This window comes from Simochromis diagramma, unplaced genomic scaffold (genome assembly GCF_900408965.1).
Source record: "Simochromis diagramma unplaced genomic scaffold, fSimDia1.1 OVJJ01000646.1, whole genome shotgun sequence".
NCBI classification, from domain to species: domain Eukaryota; kingdom Metazoa; phylum Chordata; class Actinopteri; order Cichliformes; family Cichlidae; genus Simochromis; species Simochromis diagramma.
In genome coordinates, this window is record NW_024387279.1 from 6,132,052 (window position 1) to 6,152,647 (window position 20,596).

Consider the following 20,596-nt stretch of genomic DNA (forward strand, 5'->3'; position numbering starts at 1 on the left):
TGTGTGTGTCAGTCAGTCAGTCAATGTGATAGAGAGATGCGATTCAACAAAGACAGTCTAAAGAAGAATTTATTATATGATTAATTTGACAAACAGCTGTTAAATAAGGAAATTAAACTTGAATACCAGCATTAGAGCAGGAGCATGAGGGCAAGTTTGTTACCGAAGTGTTTATTAGAATGTGGAACAGATTTTGTGAGTTGAACAGGGTTAGTCAGAGATTAACCATAAAGATGAAAAATAGATGTATAATTTCCTAAAGCCGTTTTACGACAGATTGTACACGACATTACTCACTGTCAGCATCTTTGAAATGCCGTTTGTCGCAAACCCCATAGATGCCGTCAATCCTAGTGAGATACAATCATCTTCCTTCACTCCCTCCCACCCCAAAAAAAAAAAAAAAAAAAAAAAAAAAAAAAAGCACCATATAATCAGTTGTAAAAGTGTGTTTAGGGCTCTTTATGACAGTCCCCCTCATGCTAAACATTACATAAAATGTACAGTTAAAGTCAAAGTCAGGGGTCTAAAATAAGTCAAATAGTGTGTTATATTATGCAGCATGTTTTTGGCCAAAGAGGATAACATTTCACCATTTTTTTCTGTACAAACTAATGAATGAAAACTAAGGCCTACTGGGTGGATCACACCACATACAGCATTACTATAAAGAACCAGTTCTCTTGTGCATCATACAGAAGGGTCACTCTCAGAAACTCATCACAAAGCTACGGAAACTAGGGCGAAGAAAATGTTTATACAGGTATTCCAAAGAGCTCACACCATTCATGCTTTCATACCAACAGCTTCGTCCGACTTCTACCACCAACGCCTGAAGCAATAACAGCGTAATAAACAATCTGTCCTGAAGAACACCGTTGTAAATATTCTTGGGCATCCAACAAAGAAATGGAGAACTCGAAAAAGAAGCACTTACGGGTACTTGCGTTACTTTCACTGCAAAGCACAGAAGATGAAGTCATTTAAAGTTTGCGCACACCAGTCAAGAGTTTTAAGACATGCTAAAAGCTAAAAAATAGGAGAACCTTAAGAAGCTTTAAAGCAAATAGAAGGCTTCAAAAAAAATTTGACATGTTCACTTGCATCTCAAGGCAAAAAAAGCACAACTCGTGGTGTCGGAAATGCCCTCATACATTCACGTGAACACAACGTGCTGGGATTAAATCTGTACACTTGTGATTAGGAGTGGTTTGATCTGTACGGCGTTGGGATAAAACATGAGGTAGCTGATTCATTTGTACTTGTTTGACTGGACACACCCAAATCTTTTTAGCTCTGCATCTTCCATTTCAACAAAACAGGAGCACATTCAGGCTGTGGACAACTTTAACACAGCCACGCTCATCGTTTCTCCTTTAAACTAAAGCTGTGCTATGCAGAAGGAGCCACCAAGAAGATTGTCATTCTCAGCTTGTAGGTTTCAGGAAATGCCAGATACCAGAGAAAGTGGAGGATTTCCAATCAAATGCTGATGTTGGGTTGAAAGCTAATTCGCATAAAGCAAACTTTGGGTACGGGGTGAACAAAAACTCTTATTTTAACACTTACACCTGCATAGTTTATTCTCTTCCCAAAGCATTTTCTCACAAAAGCTTCTGTTACATAATGAAGATGTTTTTTTAACAAATGGGTTAAAATATAAACAATAAAAACAAATGTGCAATATTTTATTCTACAATTTATCCAGAGCTAAAAGCCACCGTTTTAACAACACAAAATATAAGTCAAGAAAAATAATCTTGGAAAAATAATAATAATATTAATGAGTCCCTGGGTGGGGCTTCTGAAGCCATAACTGAAGGGTGGTTTTTAGATGAGAGGTACCCCATGTGATATGTGGAAAATGCCAGCACACCCTCAAGCTACCTAAATGTGCTGAGTGGAGCCAGAAAGCACCAATGAACAATAGCCACCTAATAAAATAGACAGACGGGTTCATTGAAAATTCTCTTTTTAGAGGACTTATAAGGGGGGGGGGGGGGGGGGGGGGGGGGGGGAGTAAAAAGCCATTTTCCTCCAAGCTCAGGCAGTGGAGTGACATGGAGTCAACAGAGAGCATGAAGTTAGTGCGAGAGTGAGGCTGGTGACTCCTGGCAGCCCTGTGACACACCACTAACCTGCACGTGAAAGTTCAAGCTGCGGTAATTTCCAAACCAAGTCCATTTTTTTTTTCCTAACATAACTTGTTGAATCATACATATTTATCATAGAACTTTCTAGGTTATATAAAAAGTTTTATTTAAATTTCACCTAAAGCAAACAACCAATGCAGATGTCATTTTTTGAAGGTTGTTTAATTGTCTGTTATACCATGTGGCCAATCTGGGGTGGGCATACAGGTTTTCCTCTTCTTTCTCTTGAAAAGCGGATTTAACTCAGTGAGAAGACTATGGCCAGGAAAACTCCTATTTGCTGAAATCTGTGATGACAGCCTCCATGCGAAGGTGTAGACAGCAAACAGGTGAGTTTTTACATCCAGAACACAGTTCCTAAGCAGCCGGACGGCTCAGCTCAGCGGGGTCATTGCCAGCTTTAGGTGTCCATGCTCCATGTGGCCATCTGCCCCATCCCATCCCCAGTGCACTAAGTGCACACACTGGAGGTCAATCTTCCAGCAGATCTCTGTCCAGATCCATGAATGGTTCATCGATGTAGCTCGCTATGGCACACAGAGAAGTCCTGTCTGAACCCAGCAGCACTGATACAGTCTCCTTCCAGTAGCTGAATGGGATACAGGAGCTCTGAAAAAGGGAAAACCAAGATGAATAAGAACCAAAAAAAAAAAAAAAAAAAAAAAAAAAAAAAAGTAAAAACCAGTAAAAGGACTTTTACTGGTTTGTATGAACAGATAAATAGAATAGAATTCAACTTTATTGTCATTGCACATGCACAGGTACAGGGGCAACGAAATGCAGTTTGCATCCATCCAGAAGTGCTTTAGTGATATAGATATATTACAATATATATTAGCAATAATATAGATATGTGAGTATATTACAGAAATGGGTCTATTATGGTATGTTATAATGTAGACGGTATGAAGTATGTTGTGAATATTCTATAACTATAAGTATGTACAGGCTGTAGTGAGAAATAGGTTAAATCAGAATAGGTTAGCTAGATGTCTCTTGGATCAATGTTAACACTTACAGATGAGTGTTCAAAAATAATAATACTTAAAAATTAAATAAATAAATAAATAAATAAATAAATAAATAAATAATAGTCTTGTTATAATGCCACTAATTGCCACCAGAACAGACTTAAGACTTGTTTATCTAGGCTAAAAGTTTTCCCTAATTTTGTGTTTTGATAACTGAGATTCAAAGACCTTAATAAAATAGAAATAGCGGTAATCAATGATGCTGAGATCTGGTGACTAACACCACAAATCATAATTGGCATCGTTTAAACATGAAACCACTGAAAATGCAAAACACCCTACACAACACCCCAGAGCTTCAAAAATCACCTTGTTGTAGGGTCAAACGTTTGGATCGGCACTGTTCTCCTGATGCAAGCATTAAATCATTTTGAACTTATGAAATTAGTTCTTTCATAATAAGCTCTGCCCCCCCCCCAAAAAACCCATCTCTCTACACCAAAGAATTACAAAAAGTGCATACATCTCTGTAATGAGGGCTTATGTGCTAATATCCTTTACTCTGTCACTACATGACCTGATCAAACTGTCCACCACTAATTAAATGTTTCCCTTCCAAATTAAACCAATGGCAAAGCATCAAATGCCAACTAAAATCTCTGACCCCATTTATAGAAGTATTTCCCACAGGAAGCACTTCTTGTGTTAAGCAGTGTCTGTGTACCCTATACATTTATAGTGTTTAAATTTGAAGGGTACTGAAGACTACAGTAAGTTGGTATGTGTCAAAGTCATTAACCTGTGGCAGTCACCAGTGTAATTAGGTTGGACAGTGCAAATCTAATGGAAAATTGTAGCAACCAAGTTGGAGACATCTGCCACTTGGTGGCAGCAGAGCAAGCAAAACAAACACATTTACATCACCTTGTAAAACTGTTATGCTGACAGTGAGTGGGACATTAAGAAACATCTTTACAGGTTCTTTTACAAATGAAAGAAAATGGCTTCAGAAAACAGTAAGAAGTCTGGGTTTTACAGAATTCCTGTGATAGAACTTTTAGATTGTTTTACTTTGAGCTCAATGACCATTTTGCTATTTTGTAAAGTTATTTCCAAACATCTGTTAGTCACATTGTTGCTTGCGAAAGGGACCGAGCCCTCCATCTCCCTCCCATCACAGCAAAATCTGTTGCACCATCTTCAGCATTAAGTCCCACTAATGAGTAAATGTTGCTCATAGAGTTGATAATTTTATAAGGCAGTCAAATATTTTAGATCTACTTACATAATCAATGTTTAAACAGCCATGTGAAAATTAAAGGGGAAAAAAAGCCCTCTTCTGAGACAACGCTACAGCAAAAGTAAACACTTCGGTTTTGGTATAACTTCAGTCCCAGCATGTGTATTTTTTTCATATTAAATAATATAAAAATAATTTTATATTTGTTTACCTCCAATTAATTAATCACAGTTTGAGTGGAGAACACAAAGAGCACATACATTTTCTTCTTTTACTCTAGTTTTATTTAACCCCTGATGGAAAAACCTGGCTGTTAATGCTCGACACCAAATTTATCTGTCTGCTGTTTGGTGATGGGCAGGTGGATTTAACAGGGATTCCTGACTGGTGGTGGCTACTGCTGCAGATGATATGTGGCACTTAAACATTCAGCAGAAAGAAACTATTTTTTAGAAGGGCAGGTTTTTAGTTGTGGTGGTGTGGGGTGGGTATTTCAGTTCTTGTATGGAAAGTCCCTGACTTACAGAAGTTCTTCACAAAAATGAAAGACAATATCTAATCTGAAAGAACTTCTATGCACCTCTACAATTTACAAGTGCTGCAGCACAGCAATCAAAGTCTTGGTTTTATCACTGTGCTTGCAAACCTTTATACTGTGGAATGTTTTGAAGGTGTAACACAAATGCCACTTAATATAAGTGAAGAGATTCTTGCTTCCTGCCTGTGATGATGGACCTGGTTGAGTGTTTGTACGTTCAGCTACTCACATTCTCCAGACAAGTGCTGTCTTTGTCCTTATTGAGGTAGTGGCGCTGCCAGAATCGCAGTAGGTTGTGAAAGTTGTTAAGCAGGCAGCCCGGGTACTTCTCAGCATACTCCTTCTCACGAAGGGCGTTGAGGTAGAAGGGCAGTTTAGCCTTTCTTCTGGCCAACATCAAAATCACCAAACTGGTGTTTAAACAGCTGACATTCTCCTGTAGAGAAACAGACCTCAGTTATAATTTGGAAAAAGGAAAAAAAAAAAAAAAAGTTTACACTACAAACAAAATTATGTTAAATGCCAAATGTCTCTGAACTGACTTACAGTTTACTTTTAAACAGACTTTTTTGCTAAATAATCACCATGATCTTCTATGAAAACATGTGGCAAGGTGTAAATGAACCCAGACCTGTGTGAGTGTCTGTACATTGATGATGTTGACCAGTCGGAAAAGGAACGACAGCCTGTTCTCAACTCTGGCCATGTACGATAGCAAGCAGCACTCAGAAAGTACCTCCACTACTGGGAAACAACAAAGAACACAAAACAGGTTTGTAAAGTGGAGGGGAAAAAAAACAAAACAAAAAAAAACAAAAACGTAATAAATCAAATAAATGTATCAATGTACTCTCACTTCTGGCGCACATTGTTTCATCAGCTATCAATTCCACTTCAAACTCTTTGCTTTCTTTTAGATTTTGTCAGCAATCATTAATTTTATGTATTCTTTACGCACATTAAAGTCCCAAAGATCCAAACAAAACAAAAAGAAAAAATAAATAAAAGAAAATGCTCATATTAAGTTCTGCCTTAAATATTCTATAAACACCAGTTTACAACCATCAAATTTCCATTTACCTTTGACATCTTCAGTCTGGCTCTCAAAGCGGTCCAATGAAAGAACGATACAGCGTACTAGCATGTTTGAATCCACGAGGGAGCTGTTGATCTGTGTTAAAAACATCTGAAACTAAAAAAAAAAAAAAAGAAAAAAGAAAAAACCATTAGCAACAATGCAGTAAGATCTTTTTCAGCCAGTATATATATATTCTTAATAAATACTAGGATCTATCATCATACCTTTTCTGGAGTGTTGACATACTTGTTGAATCTCTTGAAAGCATCAATGTTGAACTTCATGAGCTCACCAAGCAGATCAAAGTAACTCTGAAGGACATCGCGAGATGTACAACCACTGTCTATGATGCAGAACAGGATGTGCTGTCGAGAAATGAAAATGGAAAGTGAACACCGATTCACTAAAGAAGAAGAAAGATCTCTGTACATGGGTGGTAACATTTATCTTACTTCTAGTAGGCCCCTCTTCAGAAGGAACATTTGGTCTGCATAGGATGTGGCACCTCTGAGGAAACTTTCCACTGCCCTTGCCTGCCAGAATCTATATATAAATACCCAAGAGAAACAATCAGCTAAAGCAAACTACACAGAGAAACCCCGAGCAGTCAATTAAATGGCACAATCTCTGATTCTCCAATATGTGTATGTCAGACTTTTAAAGAGATGGCTGACTATATAATCTGCATTATCTCCGTCTTTGGCCTACATGACACTTACCTGAAAGACGAGTCTGGAGGCTCCCTCTTCATGACAGTCAGGAGACGTGTGAGGAGGCCCTTCTTCCCATCACACACGAGGCTTCTATCTGTATTGACAAGAGCTTCCACCTCTGGGATATTAGCCTTCATGGAAATGGCACTCAGTTCATTCAACTCCTGGCTATTTAGAAGGAGGTACTTGTTCCTGAAAGATGGGGAACATATTGAAAAGGTAAATCAAGATTTGATATTTCATTTAAGGTTAAAAGTTAAAAAAAAAACCAAAAAAAAAAAAAAAACAAAACGCTGCTTACTCGTGATGATCACTGAAACTCTGAAGTAATCGCAAGAATTGGATTTTGAAGGATATCTCCTGTGTGACAGGAATAAAGAGTGTTCACCCTCCATATTTTAAAAAGTGATATGCAATTGTAATGATGAGTTTAGGACTACTGAATTGAAATTTCATACTGGACTACAGTCACAGTTCTCATTCTGGCCATGCACCACGTGATTCGAAACTGTATATTTCCTCCAGATGAGCTTGTCGAACAGGTTGTTGAGCCCTGGGATGAGACGAAACTCAGCCAGCATCTTGTGAACCTGAGAGGAGTTACAGGGGAGGAAAAAAACAATTTAACTCTGTTCAGACAAAAAATTCAAGCTCAGCTCTAATGGTGGGGAAGAGTACCTGATTCCTTTGACGGCCCATCAGAAGAACACAGAGCACATACAGTACTTCTACTTTATACATAATCTCATGGACAATCTTCATGGACTGGGGCAGTCGATGTCTCAGAGGGCTGGTAGCCAGAGAACTCTCATCTGACGACTCTGTAGGTGAGGAGAGAAAAAAACAACAGAAAAAAAACAAAAAAACATGTCCAAATGTATTATTAAAAGTTCATGGGAATGCAACCATGAGTCAGCAGTATCATAAATGCCTTTTTCCTCACCTGTACTGCTTTGCTCAGGTTCCTCAGTGGCCATCTGCATGAGAGCATCCAGTACCAGAGCATTATCCAGCCATGTGTACCAGTCCTCCAGCTCCTGCAGGAAGTTAGCACCTGTGGCTTCAGATACCTTTCTAGTGGCCAACTTACAAAGCCGCTCAATGAATCCTGGGATGCTCAGCAGGGTTACTGTTGGAAAACAATGCTTGTTAGTTCAGTTTAATGACATTTCTTGTTACAAGTGTCAGAAACAGGGTAAACAAACACAGTCAAATGCACTCTTGCTATTGTACAAAATACATTACACAGCCAATAAATCTTTGAACTCTGAAGACAACCTACCCTGGTTGACCTCTGCACGTGAAGGACTTGCATTGCGTTTTTGCTGTGCATTTTTGGCCAACAGGGTGTGCTTGTCATCATTTCCCACATCAGGTTCTGAGATTGTGACAGAAAGGATGCGACAGAAGTTGGCTAGCTGTTGCTGGTCAAAGCTTTGGACCAGACCCGACAGGTTAGGGATGCCCTCTAACTGGATCATCTCCTGAAAGGTGTGACCAGATGTAAAACATCAAATGTGAACAGAATGCAGACATTGCAACACTTTCAAAAGTAACTTTTGAGACAGACCCCGACTAAATTTGATTTGACCCAGCAGATATATGTATAAATGCTACATGCCAGTTTAAGCATAAGACCTGAAAATATTTACTTCCTTTGTATTTACAAAACTGACAAATGATCAGAATAATACATACTAACTAGGCTAACTGTGACTTATACATTTTCATGGACCAAAGGTTTATCTGTCATAATTAGTAAAAAGATTAAGGAAAGCTGCTAAGTGAAGTGAGAGAGATGTCTAAACCATCAGGAGCACACAGAATAAAATTAAATCAGTCGCATTTTATAATCTCCACAGTGCTCTGACAGATAGCTGGCTTAGTTATGGATAATTAAGTAACTGGAGTTTTTGCCAGAGTCCACCCTGTACTGGTCGCCAGTCTGTCGCATGGCTAACACATGATTATAATCCATTGCTTAAAATCCTTTTTAAATAGTTGAGTAACTATACATTAAAGTGAAGTCAAGAGATCCATAAATACATTTACCCCCTACTGTCACTTAATCCAAGTAGAACTCTGACCTTTTTTACTCCAAGAATATCTTCAATAAGAGTAGCAGTCTGCAGAAAGGTCTTCTTGTTTGTCATCAAGGTGAAGAGAAACAGAACAAAGTCATCCCTAGCAGCCAGACTCTTTGTGACGCCCTCCGTCTATGAATTTAAACAAGGAATTTTACACGGTCATTAAATTATGCAAAAATCATTCTGCATCAAGGCAAACAACTGGAAGGGAAAATATGATGTGTGCGGCATATTTTATATGAAAAAGATGTAACATGGTACTTACACATATGCAACAGTTGTACAGAACACTAAGGCAGTCTTTGACCAGGTCATCATTCACTGTTGTAACAGAAGCACAAATATTAATCTGACTGTTTCAGGATTATAGGAAAAAAAACTAAGTAGAAATAAAACGCAGAAATGCGGACAGATGTTATGGCAGTCCTACTTACTTTTAGGTTTCTTCTTCTGCATAGTTAGTGTAGGTCTCATCAGGATTTCTACTAGAAGCTTTATGAACACAGACAAATGAGAAAACCATTTATTTCTCCAGTATCTCAGGAGGAGTTGAGCTATACATGAGAGTTTATTCTTCAGAAATAACAGCTTCAGTCCAATAACACCACAAGAATGTAAGACTTACATCAACTCCACCAAAGAGGTCAAAAGTGTACGTGTTGGGGAAGGTGGATTCCTGAGCGGTCTTCCTGTCCTCTGTGACAAAGGACATGGCCTCCACAGACAGCTGGGATAATAATAACTGCCAAAAAAACAGTGGTCACATTACTATTTTCCCCACCAGTTTTCAAAGTAAAACACTAAGCAAAAAAAAAAAAAGAAGAAGCTAAAACCAGTCATTTCACTGCCTCCTTTGATGGACTAGTGCTATGTGGATACCTTAAGAAAGGTGTGGGCATGGGAGAGGTCACTGTTGGGATGGCTGCTCTCATAGAGCTTCTGCAGCAGAGTAGGGATGCCATTCCACTTGGCACGTTTATCTCTCTCCTGAAGCAGGCCTCCTGGGAGCTACAACACATAAAGAGGCAACATGAGCCCTTTTCAAACATGCACTGCAGTCCTGAACTAGATACTACTTAGAGGAGCAGTATATGAGACTGCAAATGTCAGAATCAATCCAATTAGCACTAAACAGACTTTATCCCACCAGCTCCCTAGTTTCAAGTCTGTAATGTTTGATTAAGTCAATCTGTGAATAGCACAGGTAATTGTTTTGAGAATTCACCACGAGTATATGCTCTGTCCTGCACATTCTGCTCAGAAACCACAATACTACATAGTACTTTCAGTAGTGAAAAATCAGTCTGACATTTACTGTCCGCTATGTGAGAAGGTCTTCTCATACTTTATTCTAACACTGTATGAGGTTTGTGTTAAATCAGCTATACATAGTAAAAATATACAATTTTCTTTTAGACCTTTAAATAAAATTACATCTTTAACATAAAAGCAGCGTGACATTGACTATAACACATACCCATAAAATATGAGTGTGTTGTCAGTCAAATAAATAATAAAATTCTCATTCCAATAGGTTTGCAACTTTCAAAGAAAGAAACATTTTATGAGTACAGCAAGGTAGTAAGCCTTCTTTTAAATGAAACTAAAAAAGCCACACCTTTGATCATACCATAGACTACAAAAGCTAACATGCCCCAACAGAGTTTCTATTTAAACCTTATGAAATCTAAAGTCATAGAGACCTTCAGATCAGAGTCATTGCCTCCCTTGATCACAGGAAACACATATTTATTGTGACATATAAACTTCCTGGAAGAAAAGAACATCTACACAAAAACATTATTGACCAAGTTAAAAATATGCGAAAGAAAAACTGACAAACTGACTTTATTACAATGTGTGATATCTTAACTCTGGGCAAGTACTGGTTGTGAAAACAGAAAACAAGCCCAGTCTTCCTACTGTCACTTTCACATGAAATGATTTGACCAATTCTTAACATTGCCCCCTTTTTTTTTTTTATATTAAAGATGATGAAATGAAAAAAAAAAAAAAAAAAAAAAAAAAACTCGGAGAGTAATCAATCAAGGCCTAAGAACCTTTCAGGCAATTTTAAACAAAATGATCTGTAACAAAATTTAATGGGTAATTGTTTTGGCCATGCTCCACCATCTCCACCAACTTTGCTGAAATTGGGCAAAAAGCTGAAGAATGATCAAATAATTAGCTTTAATTCATGTCTCAGAGGCAGTTCAACCTAAAACACCAAGTGGACTGCTCTGACAACTGAAGGCTCAAACCACAGCACATGACATACCCTCCTTAAAATCTGTTCATGTGTCAGCAGAACTGGCAGGACTCCTGTGTTTTCCCAAATTACAGCAATTCATAACATTCCCTGGACGGCCTAAGAAAACTTGTTTAAAGTCGACGTGTTCAGGGTTATCGGGGGCGTTAACAGATAACGCTGGAAATACCTTGCGTTATTAGAACCTCTACTTAAGAACAAAGCTTCTTTGTAAACGTCATTACGCAGTACGTTAGCTGGAAATGTGACAGTCACGCCACTAACATATGCATTGAAAACAAAAAAGGTGTTAATGGGTTTAATCAGCTTTGCAATTTGACGGCTTTATTTAGGATGAAACGGGCAATATCATAATAGATATGCATGAGCTGAACGTGTGGAAACACCCGGAGAGCTGCGACATTCGTATGCACGAAGATACGTGAAAATCTAAACAGTTGGCGTAAGCTGTCGCTAGCATTAAATCAAAAACCAACCAACCCTTCACACTTAGAAATATCGTGTAAATGGCACAAAAATAAACCTGCGAACGTTAACATACCTTAACAGCTGTTGTGGCGTACCCATTTATGGAAACGATAGTTATTGTGGTTAGTGCTGTTACGTAATCACCTGAGCTATTCTGCTGGCTTAGCTAGTTAGCTGTCGCTAGCTCCTTCACTACCATTAGCAAATCTTACTGTCGTTTATACCAAGATTACAGTATTTAGAAAATAAAGTGAGGGGCGCTGTAGAAATATTTACGTTATTATAGTCAACGGGCATAAGAACAGTCCGAAGACAACCGACTTTAAAATGTTTTATATCGTACAAAACCTGGCCTCCAATGCTAAGCTAATGTAAAGCTAACAACAAAAGAGCCACTTCAACGGAGCTTTCCTCATACACTTGTAGCAGTGACAGCGTCATTTGGATTGTCAGCGAGCAAAAACATGTTTCCTGGCAATAGGTTGTATCATAGTTTAAAATTGCCTAAGAAAAATCACACCCCGTTATGTTTAGCCTGTTAGTCAAGCCCGAGCTGACAGGAGCGACTACAGCTCCAGCTAGGTCTCTCGGACAACGTCTTCCTTTCAGGCTCGATTCCAAGCGTAAGTCCCTGGTCTCAGTCGATCAACTTTCGAGTGGTTTAACAGTCAAAACAAATGTCGTTTCTCCCACCTGTGTTCCTCGACTGAAGCCCTGGCCGGTGATTTTAGTGGCCGTGAACTTCGTGATGATATTGCTACTGTAGTTTCTTCGTTTTCCTCTCGTACAAGGGGACTCGCACCCCAGAAGCGTCGCCATTATTTCTTCTTCCTGAACTGAACTGTTTGGGCAGGAAGTGAAAGGCTTTGATGAATTATTTGAGGTAATTAAGCGGCATCTGCTGGCAGAGAAGCAGACTCTACGAGCTTGTGCGTTTGGTAATTACGTTCTTATACATATATACCGCGATATATAAACAAATTAAAAAATAAAAAAAATAAAAAAAATTCAGGCCTGCCATAATTATTTTTGCGTTCTTATATTTTTTTATATATTGCACACAAGCGTAGGCGTTATTGGCGGCGGCTGAATTCTACGGACACTTGAACTACTTGAACTTACGTTAATTAATCTTAAACGTACGTACTTAAAAGATGAGTTGTTGCAGTGCAAGCTCGGTACAAGTATTCGTTTCACAGTAGTTTCGTGTTTTTGCGGCAATGGTAACCAGCACGACTAAAAAAACATAAGTCATTCATCAGTTTGTGCAGCTTGTTTTCAAAACTCGAAAACTGCAAAACGAATGGAAAAGTGTTGAGGATATTGTGTGCTGATAGCAAGTGTATCGTGAATTCAGTGATCCACTTCGGCACCCAGAGAAAGTGTTTCTCTTGCTTTGCCTCTGCAGTCTAACACGGATGTCTTTGCACTTTTAAAGCTGTGGCTACATGTCTCTATGAGTGTACTATACGTGTGTGGCTATGCATGTGTCAGTACAAGAGCATGTTTTTCCTTTTTTTATGGAATAGCATAGCAAATGGACTTTAGCATGTTCCCCTCGAAGTTGTTTGGTTATTTCACAGAATCTGCACATGTGTTACATAAATTATATATTTTTATTGGATTCCAATAACACAACCATGATAACAATCATATTCCAATAATATTAACACATAATATGACATTCAACCTGCAAGTACACATTAGTTTATAAATTAAAAGATACATTCAATGTTTCGGAGCCAAATGAGAACACATTTCTCAAAGCTCCTCTGTATGCCTCTTTGGACACACATCCACAAAAGCAGTCCTCCAGCTCATATAGTTTGCAGTACTGCATATCTCCACACAGCGTAGTGTCTCAGCCCTCTTGCTATTCCAGGGCAGTCTCTAAAGACTGCACTTGGGCGTGTAGACGGCCTCTTCCAGTGGGATCCCCAAGTCGCAGCCGATGAATTACAGAGTCTCACTCTGCAGTCTTTCCTCAAGTGTCCCAGCAGCTGTTTTCGCCGGCCTCGGTCATTTGGAGGTAGGAGTAAATAGCCTCCCTGAGCCCCTCGCTCACCAGAGAGTGGTCTGACACTGTCCTCTTCCTCTTTAAGATCACCGATCTGGAGGGGACAAAGAAGAATTTGAGACTTCAGTGAGGAAAGTGATGTGGTAACTGAATCCGTTGGAGACTGCCGTTTCAACCTGCACATCCTGCTCTACATTTGCAGGTTCCACACATTCACAACTGGCACGTACCCACTGTAACCACAGGCCTATCTGTTGGCATGTCTGCCGGTGTTGTTTACACACTCTTCACACCAGTTTATTCAGTACATTACTGCAGTGCTGAATCATTATCTTTCTAACAGACTGTCAACATAAACGGAAAAGGCAGATCTTGATGCTAATCTAGGAAAGACAGCGCTGAAAAATGAGTCACAGAGTGACATCTTATGGAAGACATCAGTACAAGTAAATCTAGAGTGAGCCACACCTGCTGATTTCCTTCCATTTGATGGTGGGCCTCCTGGTCGTTATTGGAATAGGCCGGGCCTCTTCAGCATTGTCCAAACCCTGGATGAAGCAAGGCATTGCCAGCCGACAGCACAATCCATCTGCGGTCTCTGCAAAAGAAGGCAACATTTTAGCATCGATCTTTTCAAGGGCTTTAGTGTTAAAGCAAAAATAGCCTCAACATTAATACAAACCTGAATAGTGCTCCACCATGCAATGCAGGGTGGAGAAAGTCAGGCTTGGAGATATGTAGACCCATCCATTCGGGAGGGTAGAAATGCGGTAGTGCTTCACACAGTCCTGGTGCGAAGAGCTGGTTCTCCTCAGGATAGATAGCGAGTAGGAATCTAAATAAAGAAATAACACACAGATGCAGGAATTAATAAAATATGCCAGTCTTAGTTGTTAACCATAGTTCCAGTTGTTTCTGAAGCAAACTAAATATTTCTACTGAGCTTTACAGTATAGTCTGTAAATAGCTGTGCCTTCAGTAGAAATAGAAATAGCAGTTTAAGGGCGATTTTGCTTAAGGAAATTATTATACTGGATTCAATGTCTGATGATGAATACTCCATAAATAAATAAATAAATTCATATACATGAACAATAACAATCCTTTATACATACTTAATAAGTGTAAAAAGCCATCACCACTTTTAGAAGTACAGAAGAAATGAAAATGAAAATAACTGGGTAGGAAATACTCCTCCCCAGCAAAGCTAGGCTAAGGGGAAATGCAGCTTCAAATGAAGAAATTTCAGGGTTCCTAGCATGATGTTGGCCTCGGACTGAATGGTAATGATAAATCTAACAATTAACAAAGGGGGAATAAAAAACAAAAAACAATAAAAACCTCTAACCTCTGCTTGTCTCTGACTCTCGAATCAAGAAGGCTCCATTCTGGTTATTAGGAAGCATGAGCAGCTCCACTGCTTTGTACCTGCTGATGCCTTTGAACAGCCACCTGCATAATAATAATTAAAAAAAAAATGCACATTCAGAACAGTAAGATGAGAAGACAATGTCATATTTTACTGTTAGGAAAAATCCAGTGGAACAACATCAGAGCACATTCACCACTGGAGGAGGACTGAAACTACAGGAGGGAGGAGCTGATCATGTCACCGAAAAAGAAAAGCTCTGTTCCAAACATTTGTCTCCACTGAGGTAAAAGTTCACCTACACAGGGACCCCTCCCACCTCTCAGGGAACTCCCCGCCTCCCCTTTCATTTCAACTCCTCTGACTTTTGTCACGCACAGAAAAATGTGACAAATCTGCTAACGCGGTCCTTGTGTCTGTACCTGTCAGTAACTCTGGCCGTGTACTCGATAGGGACGTAGCTCTCCCGGCCTGTCGTTGTGGATCTCACCATTATGAAGTCCCCGTCGCTGTGAGTTAAAATAAATACAGAAATAAATAAATGACACTCATCACTAATTGTAGCTGAACTTTAAAACTGAAACATTAAGAGCAGTAATACATACTCTGATGTCATGGTCAGTCTTTCCCCAATGCACATGGTCAGTTGTGTTTCTCCAAATGATGGGTAATCAACAAGAGACACAATCACAGTTTCTGGGCTCTCTGCACAGATATAAAGGAAGAGATATTTGATTTTAATATTGCCTTTGGCTAATTATACATACATATATATATATATATATACACATACATACACACACATATTTCTGTCCTGGGATTAAACCTACCCATTGACTCATCTGGGTTTTCAAAGACTGTCAGGTTGGATTGGCATCTGGTGAGGCAGGTCCCCATTGTCTGTGGTTTTCTTGCTAATTTGAAATGTCTACTGCTGCTAGGGGGAAAAAAATATACCGTTATTATGAAATCGCCTTTAGTAGCACAAATTCATAATTGAACTGCAAATGTAGTTCATGCATTGGCATTGTGGTATCTGTAAAGCTACTTAGAGGTGCAGGATATTTTTTAGGACATCTGAATCCGGGCAACAAAACCAGAATACAGGAAGGCGCCTAACCACAACAAGAGGTATGATATCCTGTGTTAAATTTCCAATGCAATACTTATGTGAGAACTATGGTCAGTTTCTCAAATGCAAAGTGAGATGAGATTTTACTTCTGCGGTAGCAGCAAGGCAGGAACATATCTCAAACTAAAACACCGTAACTAACCACTCCATTTCTTTGCAGTGCATGATCATCACTCAGTGACAAAAATTCAAAGGAAATTTAAGCATAATTTCCTCGTTGTGAAAGTGAAGTCCTGGAACAAAAGGGGGGAAATGGTAAGAAAGAAAAGCATATTCTCACCTTTTTCAATTCTTGGATGAAAAATGTCCCTCCAGAAAATATATTCCGCTCAATTACTTAGACTCCTTTCACGATAACAAATCAAATCCAAGTCTTCCCAGTGAAAAATGCTCTTCTGCCTTCAGCACATCCAATGTTGCTTGGGCAACGTGTAGTACATGTATAAGCTCAAGTTCCTACTCTGGCACGCTGCTCATTCAGTGTGTTCCTTGCTCTGATCAGTTACCACGAAGACTGCTGTGTTTGCGCAGCTGTTTATCGCGTGGGCTCACTGAAGAGAGGAAGCTTCCTGTCTGGCTTTTATACATGCGGCTTAACTGCAACTTCCTGTGACGCTCAACAGTGACATAAACTACCTCAAGTCGATCTCTCTGATGCAGGCTGTTTTGAAGAGGCACCAATTGTGCGCTTGTTTATGGAATGAATGTGTACGTCAGTGAAATTTGTCATCCCCATGTACATGAACCCTGTGGCGTATTGTGGGTTGAAGAGGTGTCATCAGTTTACAGTGACAGTTAATGTAAAATAAGCTTATACTGGACAAACTATCTGAATTTCTGTATTTTGAATTGTGCGGAAAAGGGAAAACCGTGGAGATGTTTTCGCTCTTTACATTATTATCCATCATGTTACCATTCCAGTTGTTGCCGTGAGATAAAAGACAAACTTATGCAGAATCAGGAGGTTCCACTGCCAACCTACGCGTGCCATGATTTCTCATCCATCCACCACAGTGACAATGCAGAAACAGCCCACCAGTGGGGTCCTGCTCTTTTATACATGTAAGTGTGAAAAGGTGAAAGGCAATCCAGATTTTTTTTTTTTTTTTTTAAATTGTCACGAATTCTGTAACTGTGTAGCTCTACTGCTTATGAAACCATGAGAGGGTAGGAAAGAAAAACATGTTTCTGTTGAAAAAACACACACCAAACCAGTCGTTCTTGGAAATATTAATAAAACCAAGATAAAACTGTCATATCTCCTTGTTCTGTGTCTTAATCAGATGTACTCTGAGCTGCTTCAGACGCAAATGAGCAAGTGTACCCTGCACGGAAACAATACAGCAAGAACAGATCAGATTGGTGCTGAATCACCAGAACAGCTTGTTAGCACAGATGGAAAGAACTTTGTGCTCTTTTTAAAAAAAAAAAATATCTGAGATTAACTCATTCCAAACCACTGATGTACATCTTTCTCAAATAGAAACTGAAAAAGGGTCACTAAATAGTGCATATTTCCTGTGTTTTAGTCAACTCGTGTAAAAAAATTATGCAATGATCAGCCCGACTCAGCTTCTCCGAGTACAACCTCAGTAAATGCACCACAGATGTCAACAAAAACAGGGCATTCGTCATAATGGGGTTTATGCATGTCATCACATTATATTCTATGCAAAAATGCTCGGAAAGCTCCATCAAGTAAGTGAAATTAATAATTAGCAACAGAGCTCCCACAATCATTACAGTAAGCAGGTCCTCAGTGTGTGTTCTGATTAGCATATTAACACCATTTTCCCATTCTGCTTTGTTTTCAGAAATCATCATCTTATTTACAGAGCAGCTGATCATTGTTTTTGTAACATGTGCTAAATATAGACCACCTCGTCTGTGACAGCAGAAGTTATCTCTCAGAAACAAAATAAGAAACAAGAGCGGTTGGAAACTCACTCACCACAGCCACCGCACTTTTCCACTAACGGGAGAGCCGATGTATGAGAACGCTCTGCTCGCAGACGCGCTCTTTCTGTCATTCATTCGATTAGGTTGCACGCTTGTTCACAAGCGGTGGGTTTAACATAATTATTGGTAAAAGCACTGACAAATAAAAACAAGACACGTTCTCGTCTCGTATCTTTATTCAGTAGTAATATAAATGAGCTAATCAGCAGACAGTGAGAAGCACCACATGGCCCCTGATGGAAGGGACTCATACTTTTCACATCAGATCCCACTTGTTGAAGGTTGTTAAAACAACAATGAATATACTAGTCAACTGAACAACATCAAAAAAAGGGGAAAAAAAGCAAATTAAAAAAACATCAACACAAAGCAGAAGGGAAAATGAAATGCTGGGTTGAGTTAAAAAACCAAACAAAGTCAAATTACTTGAAGTGAAACACAACTGAAAGTTCAAGAGCAGCTCTACATTTAACTTAGCTGGACTTACAGTGTGCTACAGTATGCAATGCTACTTGCACGCATCATCCACATCACTTTATATGCAGCTTTATTTCTGCAAATATTAAGTGATCTCCTGCTGTGCGTTGTATCTAATTTGCATTGCAGCTAGTTTGACAATAAAGACACACAATCATGATTTACAATCGATGTTAGGAGTTAAAAAAAAACAGTTACTTTGATTTCTACACTGTGTGAAGACATTTGAAACAACGACAATGTGAAAAAAAATAAATACAGGACTGGACAGCTGAGTCATATGGTCAATCATATTGTCTTTGAATATACAACACATCTGAATGGAGTTATGGTTTCTGATAGGAATGTGAGTTTGACAGTGTATTTAATACAATATTTTATAATATGGATCTGTTAATATATTTATTACATCCTCCTTTCTAATCACATAGATCATTATAGATCTTCCTAGCATTGAGCTGCTTAGGATGAGAGAGAGAGAAAGTTAGAGAGACGTGGAGAAGGGACATAAGTTACTATGGGAGAGTGCGAGGTGGGGGCGGATTGGGGGCTTAGCAGGAGACCTCCATGGTCTGGGGCCCGGCCTTGCTGTCCAGGCTCCCGGTGGTGCCGCCCTCCAGCAGGCTGTTGATGTTGCTGCGGCTGCGACTGTTGTCCATGGAGGTGATGCTGGAAGAGGAGGTGGTGCGTGAGCGAGCCAAGCGAGTCATTCCTGCTGAAGGTACTGAAAGAGAAACGCGCGTTAATATTCCACTCACACGGCCCACAGACTCGGTGCAGCGTGGGAATGCAGATACCGTGACACAACAACAACAACAACAACAACAACAACAACAACCGGAAACAAGTGCTTAGCATGCAAACTGCTCTCATAAATGGAGACTAATCAAATCAAATAATCCACAAATGTGCTAACAGTAAGTACAGCAGCAGCACACCGTATTTGCAATCCAATGGAACTGACAGGAAGCAACAGCGGTAGCTCATGCAGTAAACTAGGACACTCGGGGCATGCTGAGTGGGAGTGAGGTGAATGTCATCAGAGTATGCAAAGGGTGCAGTATGCTGACTGTATCCACAACCCAGAGCTGCTGTTCCAAATATTAAACAGTGCTCTCTCGAGAACTTCGTGCATACATTGACATTCATCCACTGTACTGTTATGAGGCCACTGAGTTCAAAGCCTCGTCATCTGGCAGCTACTTAAAAACCTGGTACCTGATTCGTTGCTCAGGTGACTGAGAAGAACGTAGGGAACTTCAGGCAATGATTAAAGAGGGAAAGAAAGGAGAAAGGGAGACATGTTGAAAAGCAAGCTCTTCGTGGTGCTTTGCCACACCTCAGTGTATTTCGCAGCAATTTTTGTAGACAAATAGCTGTCATTTGTTTGCTAGCAACAGCAGGTAAGAAATGAAGACATGCATGCAAGTTATACCGTACACTTGAGTTCCTGAACTTTCTGGCCGTTTCCCTTTGCATTTCACACTGTGGCAATGTGTTAATGAGGGAAAACCAGCTTTCAGAAACATGCTGAGGTGTTAAGATTTTTTTCCACACTTTCACTGCATGAAAACACTCTTTTTAATCTGCTCTAATCCTGCAGTGGCATTTACTCAACAGGAGCACTTGGTGGCCTTTAAGGTAAAACCCAGGCTCTGGCATACTGGCTACACATGGCTGCCCTCCTACAGTGAATGGCCCGGGAAAGAGAGAATGCAAAATAGAGTTGGTGTTACAGAAAGACGCACATAGACAGCGATCATCTGTGCAGCTGGTAAAAGCAAAACTACATTCATCTGTCCATCGATCAGAGTCTTGGTTGGTGCATAGCAAGCCTGTAGGGTCTTCTAGAGATGTGTTTGTGGCTTCTCTGCTTTTTATGTTTTTATTTTGTTTTTTAACAAATGAATGACTGTAAAGCCTGAAGGCCTGTTTAACCATGCACATTGAGTCTCTTTTGACAAACACTGCATCATTAAACAGTTCAGACAGAAAAGAAAACACACCAGGCAAAAAAAAAAAAGGGCAATTTTTAACGCCCACTCTGAACTGAACAGGAAGAAAATTGCTGTTCAGCTCACAGAATGTGATCGTCATTTCTAGAAGCACTAACACCTCACCTACT

The 20,596-nt window shown here is 39.6% G+C and overlaps 3 protein-coding genes across 9 annotated transcripts in view; all 3 read right to left on the reverse strand.

Moving 5' to 3' along the window:
• Window positions 1-51: 51 nt before the first annotated feature.
• trpc4apa (transient receptor potential cation channel, subfamily C, member 4 associated protein a) lies at window positions 52-12,489 on the reverse strand. 2 transcript variants are annotated; one of them, XM_040002933.1, is made up of 18 exons: window positions 12,211-12,489; window positions 9,660-9,788; window positions 9,406-9,522; window positions 9,215-9,272; window positions 9,046-9,101; window positions 8,781-8,909; window positions 7,976-8,177; window positions 7,637-7,822; window positions 7,372-7,514; window positions 7,152-7,283; window positions 6,995-7,053; window positions 6,700-6,885; window positions 6,433-6,523; window positions 6,205-6,345; window positions 5,983-6,094; window positions 5,534-5,646; window positions 5,132-5,338; window positions 52-2,762 (listed from the first exon to the last, which is right to left on the reverse strand). In XM_040002933.1, the coding sequence occupies exons 1-18, from the start codon at window positions 12,334-12,336 to the stop codon at window positions 2,625-2,627; spliced, it is 2,325 nt and encodes a 774-aa protein (XP_039858867.1). In that variant the 5' UTR covers window positions 12,337-12,489; the 3' UTR covers window positions 52-2,624. The 2 variants fall into 2 exon arrangements, with proteins under 2 accessions (XP_039858867.1, XP_039858868.1); XM_040002934.1 differs by lacking the exon at window positions 12,211-12,489 and adding an exon at window positions 11,591-12,185.
• A 625-nt stretch (window positions 12,490-13,114) lies between these two features.
• On the reverse strand, window positions 13,115-16,595 carry si:ch211-25d12.7 (src-like-adapter 2). 3 transcript variants are annotated; one of them, XM_040002947.1, is made up of 8 exons: window positions 16,316-16,595; window positions 15,734-15,840; window positions 15,509-15,608; window positions 15,326-15,412; window positions 14,883-14,986; window positions 14,217-14,369; window positions 14,003-14,132; window positions 13,115-13,628 (listed from the first exon to the last, which is right to left on the reverse strand). In XM_040002947.1, exons 2-8 carry the CDS (start codon window positions 15,798-15,800, stop codon window positions 13,502-13,504), a joined length of 768 nt encoding a protein of 255 aa, XP_039858881.1. In that variant the 5' UTR covers window positions 15,801-15,840; window positions 16,316-16,595; the 3' UTR covers window positions 13,115-13,501. The 3 variants fall into 3 exon arrangements, with proteins under 3 accessions (XP_039858881.1, XP_039858880.1, XP_039858882.1); XM_040002946.1 differs by having other exon boundaries at window positions 15,734-15,837; window positions 16,316-16,594; XM_040002948.1 differs by lacking the exon at window positions 16,316-16,595 and having other exon boundaries at window positions 15,734-16,309.
• A 1,557-nt stretch (window positions 16,596-18,152) lies between these two features.
• The window catches only part of ndrg3a (ndrg family member 3a), a 31,926-nt gene continuing 29,482 nt past the window's right edge, over window positions 18,153-20,596 (reverse strand). For 3 of the 4 annotated variants that reach the window (XM_040002940.1, XM_040002942.1, XM_040002943.1), the window contains 2 exons: window positions 19,690-19,728; window positions 18,153-19,195 (listed from right to left, as the gene is read on the reverse strand). In XM_040002940.1, the coding sequence (XP_039858874.1) occupies window positions 19,023-19,195; window positions 19,690-19,728 (212 nt within the window). In that variant the 3' untranslated portion in view covers window positions 18,153-19,022. The remainder of the gene's footprint in view (window positions 19,196-19,689; window positions 19,729-20,596) is intronic. The other variant, XM_040002941.1, reaches the window with a different exon arrangement.

What these genes read in the sequence shown, in the direction of transcription:
- trpc4apa (XM_040002933.1), bottom strand. Translation starts at nt 12,336, where the DNA reads ATGGCGACGCTTCTGGGGTGCGAGTCCCCTTGTACGAGAGGAAAACGA. An exon ending in TGTACAACTGTTGCATATGT is followed by an intron (nt 8,910 to 9,045) that starts GTAAGTACCATG and finishes TTAAATTCATAG; the next exon opens with ACGGAGGGCGTCACAAAGAG. An exon ending in ACAGCACTTGTCTGGAGAAT is followed by an intron (nt 2,763 to 5,131) that starts GTGAGTAGCTGA and finishes TCCCTTTTTCAG; the next exon opens with AGCTCCTGTATCCCATTCAG.
- si:ch211-25d12.7 (XM_040002947.1), bottom strand. Translation starts at nt 15,800, where the DNA reads ATGGGGACCTGCCTCACCAGATGCCAATCCAACCTGACAGTCTTTGAA. An exon ending in AAACCCAGATGAGTCAATGG is followed by an intron (nt 15,609 to 15,733) that starts GTAGGTTTAATC and finishes ATATCTGTGCAG; the next exon opens with AGAGCCCAGAAACTGTGATT. An exon ending in ACGGCCAGAGTTACTGACAG is followed by an intron (nt 14,987 to 15,325) that starts GTACAGACACAA and finishes ATTATTATGCAG; the next exon opens with GTGGCTGTTCAAAGGCATCA.